Genomic DNA, 11,575 nt, shown 5'->3' on the forward strand with positions numbered 1-11,575 from the left:
TTTATCTGCCAATAGTTAGTAGTAGACCATTAACAAAGTTTACAACAAAAAACAGACAGACTTACATGAATGAGTACCAGTTTCCTATAGGGTTCGCATTCATGGGAGGGGGAGGAGACATTTATGCCCCCTCTTTAGGCCCCATTATATGTTCCCAATTAAACTAGCACATTGTAGTTAACTCAGCGAAATAATTCAAGACTTCCGGTTATTGTTCCAGTTGTATTAATATGAGAGCGTATATTGAACTGTAGATCTTCGTTTTTGACACTTTAGTTCAACTTTTGGACAGTTTAATTTGGTTACGCTCATTCAGGAGATGTCCCGATAGGACGTGATAGCTTTCTTGGTATCCTTTTTTGTTTCTGCTGAGAATTGTTTTTCTTTCCTACTTTCTCTTTTAATCTGATCTGCTCGCCCGGTTGCTACTGGAGTCTTTACTCTTTGGGCCAGACGATAATAAAATATTCTCTGAACACTTATCCAATTTATGATCGCATGTATTCATCAAACAAGGCGGCCATTTTTAGTCACAGGGAGGTTCCAATTTAACCTTTCCACTGATTCCCATTAAAACCTACCTAACTTCGAAATTCAGTCTATTTTGGAAATTCTTCACTAAAATAGGATTACTCGGCAAAGATTGCCGATCAAACTTGCTTCATCCATAATTCAACCGATATCAACTCGGTTTGCAAACTCCAATTCTTAATACCCAATATTTCTTTAAGTGTTTATAACAAGTTAGTTTAACCAGCCTTTATTGACATAAATTCATTATAACTTATGGCCGACGAAAAAGTTGAGGATTTGACCAGCGATGAATTGGCTGCATACGAGAAGGCGAAGACAAGAGTTCCAGATATCATAACCAAATTGAATGATTCAGATCTTAATTGTGTTGACCAACGAACCCTAATCAATGAGCTGCATTTCAGAATTTTGTGGCCCATGTTTTTCAATTCAAAAATGAGCAGTTTGTTTGTCCAAGTAATTGTTGACAATCAATTTTTCACTTTAGTGGAAGAAAAGTTGGGGAAAAAAATGCGAGATTCGGAAATTTGGTCAAATAACGTGGTCTCATTGTTGCAACTTTTGCGCAATATTTTGTATTGGAGCTGTGAAAAAACGGGCGCAGTGTTTCTGGAAAGAAACATGCATGCTGTATTGGTGAACACTCTCTCTGACAAAAATTTAATGAGCCTAGAAAGCAAGGAAGCAGGCGGGTTGGTTTTTGAATTACTCTGTTGCTGTTACAACGCTATGAAAATTAGCCCAGATTCCCGACTAGAGTTCCGAAAGCGGGGACTCGTACAACTTTGCAAACACTACATGCAAAAAGCTGGTGGCGATCGGACCTTAACCAACGAGCTGCTTTTCGTATTATCGTACGTTGCTGATTTAGACGCCGACCCCGAAGCTCTGAAAGCCACGAATACGAACTTGGACTATATTCACGAACGAGTTAAGGTTGCTCTTAAGGAAGAGAACCACAGATCCGAAATTGGATTCTCAGCTGCTGAGATTTTAGCTTGTATTTCCCGTCTTGTTCTAAGCAGTGATAATGCTTTGTTTTTGATTGATCGTGGTCTTATAGACACATGTGAATCTATAATGGAAGCCGAATTCAGTGACGAGGAGGTCCAGTTAGCTTTAGAAATTTTGTGGTCTTTATCATTTCAACCTAACTGTGCGACAGAGATCAAAGCAAAAGACACTCTTTACAAAATGATCAAATCATACAAATACAGTAGCAATAAACATCTACGCGAAAACGCCGATTGGATTTTGTTTCAACTGAACAATAATAATGAGGAGTCGGAAAATGTTACCAAAAAAGTCACCGATCAAATTTCTGAAGATTGTCCAGCACAAGATACAGATCAGCACATTATGATAAGCTACAGTTGGAGACAAGCGGAGGTTATTTAAACCTGATTCTATTTTACACAACAAAGTTAATTTTTCGTTATGAAACATTTAGATACTAAAGGGCCATTAAAGTAAATATTTAGCAAGGCGGCTTGGTAGCTAAATACTGACATCTGAATCTTGTTAAAATTACCGCACGGTTATCATCTGAAAAACATCCCAAGACTCCATAAATGTATTTATAAAAAGCCGAAAATAATACAAAGAAAAAACTCAAAATCAAATAATAGCATGCTAAGCATGTGAAGCAAAGGGTTTTTTCAAATAATTCTCTCAGTAGAACTGGAAAATTGCTAGGTATTTAACTTGTTGATTTTACATTGATTCTAGCCTGCAATTAAAATTTAGGTTCCATTAAAATTAAAACCGTTGAATTTTCAACAACGTTTTGGCTTACATATTTTCATTTTATTTGAAAATTTGAAACTTTTTAAAAAAATTATTTACAGTTTGGAAAAAAAAATTGAAAGCCCTCAATCTACCGTTAATGAACGCTTCATAAAGCCATCTCACAAGACAAACATAACAAAACTTGACAATAATTTCCAATAAGAAGTAGAATTGCTTGAATTCGATGTAGAAAGCCTGGAGATAAAATTTGCTTAATCGTAATTCCAATAGGTTTTTTCAAAAGTCATTAATGCAGTGATTTCGAGAAAAATGAACAAACAAGCTAAACTTGCTAATTTGGTGCTGTTATTTTTGAGAAAAAGCCATTTATTCGAAAACAGCTAAATTTTTTGAACGAAGAGCCAGATCAGCTGCCTTAGCTACATTTTTCATCTCATAATCTAAAACAAATTTATTTGCTATAAATATTTGGGCCAATTTCCACAAACTTTAAACCTCAATAAATCTATGAAATCAAATAAAACTCAAAAACTTTGAAACGAAAATCACTACGAAAAAACACTCATAGTTTTCTGGATACCTTAAATCGATTGGACATCATTGACTAAAGAAACGAGTTGAGCATATAGTGGACAAACATTTCTGATTATTTGTCTAATTCGGGAAGATTAACGCTGCAGAAATATGCTTCCCTGAGACAAAAAACTTACAACTTAAACTCTCGGACATTTTGTTAGAAATGCTGTCCTTGAGTGATTAGCAATGAGTTCTACTATGTTTTAGTTCAACAAAAGAAGGAAGTCAACAAATATAAAAATTACGAGTGACGTCAAATAATGGACATGTCATGCATTTTTTCGCCACCATTAACATAATGAACCAAAATGAAGTTTTGGAAGTACTTCCCAAGTTCAATCAAAAGTTGAAAATAAAAACGACAAAGTTACCTGAAAGAAATTCCCTAAACTATCCATCTTACTTCATCATAAGTCTTTTATTAACGTTTAAGAATATAAATTTCTGTCTCCCTCCTCTTTTTCTCTCTTTCTCTTCCTCTCTCTCTCTCTCTCTCTCCCTTTCTCGCGGTACACAGATTTTTTGTTCGTTTCGCTTTGCAGTATAATTGTTATTATAAGAGTTATATTATTGTTATAACAAGAGTCTATAATATTTGTAGATTATCTCTCTTCTTTCTCGTATTTAAGGTTACTAGGTTCAATATTTCCGGCGGTGGCAAGTAGTTTCTTAATTTTTCCGAAATTTCAGTTTCTTTTTTCACGTTTTTTTTTTAAAATTCGTTTTGATCACAATAATTGATACAACTAAAATGAAAGCAACATATCTTGTCACAAAATTGTAAAAGTATTCAGTGAACAAAATGTGCAATCGTAGAAATGCTCTTAAGATATAAAATAAAGAAACGAACCATTAGACTTATGTGAAATGTTCAGATTGCAAGAAAACTGTTTTTTTTAGGTTGCCAGAGCGTTAGCAGATCAACTTAAACTTGAAGATGGTGGTAGAAAAGTCTGGCTGGACATAGAAAAGATGGAGGGTAATATATTGGAGAGGATGGCTGAGGGGGTAGAGGGGGCGAGTGTGGTGGTGTGCTGCTACTCTGAGAGCTACAAGAACAGCCAGCCATGTCGCTCAGAGGCAGAGTACGCATTCAAACTCAAAAAACACATCATATATGTCAAGACACAGACAGACTACAGCCCAAACGGCTGGTTGGGCATAATGATGGGCAACGCTCTGTACTACGAAATGACTGATTTCCCAAGCTTGTACAAAAAGTTGCCGGATGTAACAACTAGAATCAAGAAACTGTCCAGTATTCTTCCACCAGTGCAAGCTGCAAAACAACCAGATTTGCCAGACTGTTCCAAAGCAATATCACCGGATCCCGACGATAAAGAGGAAAGTTGTTTTTCATCTTGGAGCAGTGACAAAATTGCGGCCTGGGTCAATGGGATGTGCTTAAAGAATAAGAAAATAGAAGCAAAGATAAATGAGCATGATATAGACGGAAGTGTTCTCGCTGAGCTGCTTCATTGGCAGAATGTCGCTCCCAAATTCTTCCTCAGGTTCTGCGAGTCATCTTTGGGAATGAGGGACCCGTTGGATATCCTGATTTTCAGTCGGGAGCTGAGAAAAGTCAGCTAATTGTTCAGACAAGTTCAGAGTCAAAACAGTTTTGATTCCTTTCACCCCTCTTTGGTTAATCTCGCCCCATATTTTAACCCCTATTTGTAACCCTAAGACCATTATTATTTCAAAAGGACTATCTAACGTTCAACTTAAATGTTAAAAATAAGTAATTTTCAATCATATATTTATGGAGACAATCAAATTCGGTCAACATACCGTGAAAGTGATGTCTCCTATTTAACTACTGAATTCTATTCAATGGTTAAATTCGAGGTGAAATATTAAAGAAAATGTGTATTAATCAGGGTTAAAGAAATAGGGGTTATCGTAAGGGGGGTTAAAAGGAAAACTCTCACAAAACAGTGTTGCAGTTTATTCATGCTATTGACGCAATCGCATATGCTTTCCTATTATCATAGCTTTAAAATTCAACAGGCGCAGTTGATCACGACAAAAATTCAAATCATTTTAAATATTTTGCGAACTATTACTCTGAATTATTTTAGCCCTTTATTTAGATATATTCCTCACATTTACCCTTAAGGTTTTCACTAGCCACTCACAATTTCTTATCAATGGCACTGTAAATGTATAAAGAATAACTAATGAAACTGCTAATTAAAACAGGGAGTTGCAGTTGTATTTGTATCAAGTTGCTGCGTTGAATAAAGCTAACTTATGTTTTCTCGTTTTGCTTTAATATTATGAAAACAAACATTTTTAAAGAGTAATAGAAATCAATAAGGAGGCTCCGTAATGTGCAATTGCACATAACGTTCCGACCCCGCTCATCATCAATTTTAGCATAATTGTCTACCAATTGAGTAACAGATAGAAAACCAAAAAATTATTTTTGGAAAACCCAAAAAACCAAAAAAAAGTAAAAAAAAATACCCAAGTATTTTTCACAAAAAAATAGTGTATGAACGAAGAGATAGTCTTCAACGCAAATAACTCAGTGGAGTAAAAAATTAAGCACTAAATTGATGAGATATGCGACTATTAAGAAAGTGAATTAAGAAAAAAGCGTGATGGCCGAGAGGTAAGGTGTGTGATTGACACGCCCATGATCGTTAATTCGATCCCCTGCCTCCGTGGAGCTGCCTGTGTGAGGATGAGCTCTTACTTAACTATAGCTTCAGGTTGACCATAGCCTGGCCAATGTTGGCTGCATTGATGGTACCACGTGAAGGTTTCAGGCGCAAAAAAAGTGGCCATAGTCACCAAAAAAGAGCATTCAAGCTCACTAAATCAACAGTCTGAGATGTGGGAATAATAGAAAAAGGACAACTGAGAAGAAGCTACTGTTAATGCAGACTCAAAGCCTAATGCTGCTCCGCTGTGAATACGCAGACAAAAGTTTAAAAAAAGACGAACAGCAAAATCAAACAACAACAACAAACATTAATTACATCAAAAACTTTATGTCCGTTTTAAAAAACAAAACTTAATAACAAAATCAACATACCATCAGATAAAACGAAAATTAAACAAAATAAATTATAAATCAGCAGAAAAGATATGGACCAGTCCATAAAAAGGTTTGGCAACATTTTGACAAAAAGAACAAAAACAGTAAAGTTAAAAAATTAACTTGTTTTTTGTTAAAACAATTAATTTCAAAGATACGAAAAGATTAGAAATTAGGTGAATTATCCCAAAGAATTAATATAACCAATGTTTCTATAGAGAGAATTAAAACCGAACCTTATTCAACTTTTTATGCGGCTAAAAAGAACAACAAAAAGACAACAAACAAAAATTTATTTTGAAATCGCCAGAAAAGACTGTCGAAGCCGCAAAAGCCACATTTTGGCCCTCGAAATTAAGCTAAATTGTTCTTGTTTCAAACACCAATAATATTGTATGTGGCCTTTCCTTAATGAGACTAGGTAACAAGTATAAAAAAGAAAAAAAGGCAAGTAATACTTTGAATTTTTCGAAACAAAATTACTTCCAAAGTCATGAAAACCATTAATCACAAAAAGAAAAAATTAAATAGAATCTTTCATTCATCCAAAGGAAACCCTTGAGAGCTGCAATTAATATTTCTTATGTCCACAAAAAAACGTCAAATTTCACAAAATTCAAATTAATTCTTTTTTTTGGGAAAAACTGGTGTCGAAGCTAATAAGGACATAACGAACTCTTTGAATACAATAGATTTTGTGACACCAATTCCTTTCAACACTTTTCCTTGACAACAATAATGTCATATTTGACCTGTAATGAACGAGAATATGTGACAAAAAGCAAATAAACGAACAATATTGCGAAGATAAAAAGTTTTTATTTATTTTGGAAAACAATTGTTTTCAAAGTCATGAAATCCATCAGCTATCTACTGAAATCAAAATATTGGCCCATCTATATTTCCATAAAAAGCCAATGAAGCCTGCGATTATACAGGAAATTTCATACGACTAAAACGATAAAATAAAAACGACAGTTAAAGACAAAATTTAAAAAATCAAATAAATTTTTCAACAAAGAAGAGTCGAAACCGTTAAAACAATAATCTATATCTTTCAGGATTTTGATATGTTCAATTGTGCTTTATTTTTAATGCCAATAATTTGATATGAGAACTGTCAACAACGTGATAATTTGAACAACTAGAAAACGTGAAAAATTGGCAAATAACAGAAAATTAAAAAAAAAATCTGAATTCTAGAGGTTTCAAAGCCAGAAAACAATAACTTAAGGCTTCTATCCGTAATATAGAATACATATTAAATCAGTTGAAAGAAGAAGCATTTTTTCTTTGCTGGCACTAAGCTCACCAAATTGAGAAAAAAATTGGAGGAAAAATTCATTAAGCAATTATTTTTTTGAAAATCAATTTTTTTGATAAACAAAAACGGTCATAAGCTTTCAAGTAGAAAACTAATTGCATTAGCTTGGAACGGCTCAGAAAGCCAATTAGTCCTATCACTCCAGGGGCTTTGATTTGATATGTTCTGTTCTTTAGTTAATAAAAAAACGATCAATATGTTTTGAAAAGACCGACTGATTACCATCCGAATTCTTTTTGGATTGTAACAGTCCACGATTGATCAAAAAATAGCCCCGCTAAAGCAGTTCGTCCATTAGAACACTTAATTGTTCGAATGTTATAGATATAGATAATTTGTTAGTTATAAAAATTTTTAAAAAAATTCTATGTTTCTGATAATCAAAGATTAAAGTTAGCAAAAAACGACAAAAGTTTTAATTACAGTGCACTTTCTGCAGACGTTGATGTAGGAATAGACCCCTTCTGATTTTTTTAAGATTCTATAAGAGTTGTAGGGGTTTGTACTTCAGGCAAATTTAATCAAAGTGGACTAGAGAAGCTTTTTTTGTGCTGTTTTTGATGAAAAAGATTGAATTTTGAAATAATTAGCCAGATTTTTTTGACAAAAACTAAATCAAAATCAAGTTTTTTGTCTTTAAAAATAAAATCAACAACACTAGTTTTAAAGATTTTAACAATTTTTAGCGAAATTGACGAAAATTTATGCTATTATTCCAGAAAAGGTGAATAAAAACAACGGAATTCACTCCACTTTTCTCAGAAGTTTAAACCTCGATAACTCCCTGTAAAAAACGAAAATATAAAAACCTTTTTGAATCCTTTTTCTACGCTGGACGAGCTTTTGAATGATACCAGTCTCAACTCTCTACGATGAATATATCGATCGGCAAAAATTGTCTGAACAAAAACAAAACATTTGTGTTTATAGTTCCTCCCCCCTCAAGAGAGGTTGAAACAATAAAAAACTGAAATGAAAAAGTTTCCTATATCAACCGGAATTATTCAGCTGTAATTGGTTACAAAGGTTCACAAAATACCTATATTTGCGGTGCTATCTTTGTAAACAGAGAAAAAAGAGGCATCGTAGGATTTAAATCATTCCAAAAAGTTAAACCTTTACCCATTTTCCTGAATAAATTTATCCTCTAGAGCTAAATTTTAACCTTTATCGTTTCAAAAAAAATGCGATTCGGATCCGCAAAGTTTTAAATGGTAACGTACAGTATAGCAGCATGTCTTTCAATCATCAGAACAAAGGAAGATGAGAACTGATTTCAAAAATTTATATCTGTACCCATTTTTATGAATAAAATGAGCCTGTGAAACTGAATTTTATATTTTATGGTTTCAATAGAACATGATTTATATCCCCACAGCTTTAAATTTCAAAAATTCAAATCTCTATCATTTTTTAAAAAATAAATTGAGCCTGTGAAGCTGAATTTTAACATTTATCGTTTCAAAAGATAATGATTCCGATCTCCACAGCCTTGCATTTCAAAAAATTTAATCTGGACCATTTTTTTTTTAATAGATTAAACCTTTGAAGCTGAATTTAAACTTTTATATTTTCAAAAAAATTGATTCGGGTCCCCACAGCTTTAAATTTCAAAAATTTAAATCTGTACCTATTTTTTAAAAACAAATTGAACCTGTGAAGCTGAATTTCAACTTTTATCGTATCAAAATATCATGATTTGGATATTCACAGCTTTGCATTTCAAAAATTTTAATCTGGACCCATTTTTTTAAAATAAATTAAACCGGTGAAGCTGAAATTAAACATTTATCTTTTCAAAAGAAAAAGATTCGGGTCCCCACAGCTTTACATGTCAAAAATTTAAATCTGTACCCATTTTTTTTAAATAAATTGAGCCTGTGAAGCTGAATTTTAACTTTTATCGTTTCAAAAGAACATGAATTGGATCTCCACAGTTTTACATTTTAAATTTTTAAGTCTTTACCCATTTTGTAAAATATATTGAGCCTGTGAAGATGAACTTTATCATTTGTCTTTCGAAAGAATATGATTCGGGTCCCCACAGCTTTACATGGTAACTTACTGTATAGCAGCATGTGTTGCATGTGTTTTTTTCATAAAATAAAAGTGGGAAGAGAACTGATTTCAAAATTTTAAATCCGTTCCTTTTTTTTAAATAAATTGAGCCTGTGAAGCTGAACTTTTACTTTTATCGTTTCAAAAGAACATGATTTTGGATCCCCACAGCTTTACATGGTAATTTATTGTATAGCAGCATGTGTTTTTATCATCAAAACGAAGGGGGAAGAGAACCGATATCAAAATTTTACATCTGTACCCATTTTTTTTTTAAATAAATCAAGCCTGTGAAGCTGAATTTTTACTCTTATTGTTTCAAAGGAACATGATTTTGGATCCCCACAGTTTTACATGGTAACTAACTGTATAGCAGCATGTGTTTTAATTGTCAAAACAAAGGGGGAAGAGAACTAATTTCGAAAACTTAAGTCCACTCATTTTTAAAAAAAAAATATGGATCCTGTAAAGCTGAACTTTAACTGTTATCTTTTCAAAGGACATGATTCGGTTCCTCACAGTTTTACATGGTAACTTACTGTATGGCAGCATGTGTTTTTTTTTCTTGAAAATATAAGTTGGAAGAGGACTGATTTCAAAATTTTAAATCTGTACCTTTTTTTTAATAAATTGAGCCTGTGAAGCTGAATTTTAACTTTTATCGTTTCAAAAAACGTGAATCGGATCACCAATGTTTTACTTGGTAATTTACTGTATAGCAGCATGTGCTTTAATTATCAAAACAAAGGGAGAAGAGAACTGATTTCAAAAATATGAACCCACCCATTTTTTAATATAAATTGAGCCTGTGAAGATGAACTTTATCATTTTTCATTCGAAAGAACATGATTTGTGTCCCCACAGCTTTACATGGTAACTTACTGTATAGCAGCATGTTTTTTAATTATAAAAACAAAAAGTGGAGGAGAACTGATTTCAAAGTTTTACATCTGTACCCATTTTTTTAAATAAATTGAGCCTGTGAAGCTGAATTTTAACTTTTATCGTTTCAAAAAACTGGATTCGGATCCCCAATGTTTTACATGGTAACTTGCTGTATAGCAGCATGTGTTTTAATCATCAAAACAAAGGAAGAAGAGAACTGATTTCAAAAATATGAACCCACCCATTTTTTTAAATAAATTGATTCTGTAAAGATAAACTTTAACAAACTTTAACTTTTATCGTTTTAAGAAAACAAGATTTTGATCCCCACAGCTTTAAATTTCAAAAATTTAAATCTGTACCCATTTTTTTTAAATAAATTGAGCCTTTGAAGATGAACTTTAACATTTATCAAATAGGGAATATAACATTTAACAAAAGGAGAAGAGAACTGATCTCATTTTTCTATGAATGAACACCCCCGCAAAAAATTGGTACTGCAGATCTGGACAAGACTGACGACACAAAGTGATGGCCTACACTGACAATTTTTTGTCAATGGATTTTACAAAATTTGTAGAAGCAATTTTTTTCCAGTTTTTTTTCTAATTCAATTCTTTACTCAATCGATTAAATGCACAAAAAACCCCTCTCACATAATGGAGATTGAATTATACAATCATGGGCAATTATATCTGATTGATGCCAATCGCGAAAGATAATGACTCAAATCGTCAAATCTAATTAAATTTGCTTCTGAAAAACACTAATACTAATCCGTCAGTGTATTTGCCATAACGCGTTTGTGGACCAGACTCATTTAACAACCTCGAATTGTTTCAATTCAACCAATTTAGCGAACACAAGTGTTGTCCACATAATTAATGTAATAAGATTGCGTGTGAAATCCACTTGCACCAATTGGTCAATTATGCCCAATTTGGGGGGTCTGTTCTGACCAGTAAAATATCTTTTGGTAATCAAAACTAAGAATTTTTCAGAAAAAAATAGCGTTTTAAATATTTTTCTTCTAAAAATTAGATTTCAAACATGGCATTTGATTAAGAATTAAAATTTGTTGTTGGTTTTCAGCTTCAACGAATCCTTCGAGAATCGTTTAGCTGTTCAGGAAGTCAAGACTCATATATCAATTTTTTTGTCCCATTTTTAATTGGCAGAATTAAAACGTCTTGACTGTTTTTCTTTATTTTCAATCACGCGTCTCTGTTGTTTAGCCTACTTTTTTACAACTCAAAGAATTTGATTTGTATTGGGGCGCTGTTTTTTTAAGGTGTGTTCACACATTTCCATGATTTGTCAAGTCAAATTGGAGTAGTGATTTTGGTCACGCCGAAACAAGAAATGGAGCAGAAAAGCGAGTGGTTTTGCGGCGTAAGATAATG

The 11,575-nt window shown here is 32.9% G+C and overlaps 1 protein-coding gene across 1 annotated transcript; it reads left to right on the forward strand.

The window, feature by feature from the left end:
• Positions 1–467: 467 nt before the first annotated feature.
• LOC142345313 (uncharacterized) lies at positions 468–4,537 on the forward strand. Its single transcript, XM_075397308.1, has 2 exons — positions 468–1,923; positions 3,760–4,537. The coding sequence occupies exons 1-2, from the start codon at positions 787–789 to the stop codon at positions 4,447–4,449; spliced, it is 1,827 nt and encodes a 608-aa protein (XP_075253423.1). The 5' UTR covers positions 468–786; the 3' UTR covers positions 4,450–4,537.
• The last annotated feature ends 7,038 nt before the right edge of the window (positions 4,538–11,575 follow it).

The sequence above is a fragment of the Convolutriloba macropyga genome, chromosome 9 (assembly GCF_964194025.1).
Source record: "Convolutriloba macropyga chromosome 9, txConMacr16.3, whole genome shotgun sequence".
Lineage (NCBI taxonomy): Eukaryota > Metazoa > Xenacoelomorpha > Acoela > Convolutidae > Convolutriloba > Convolutriloba macropyga.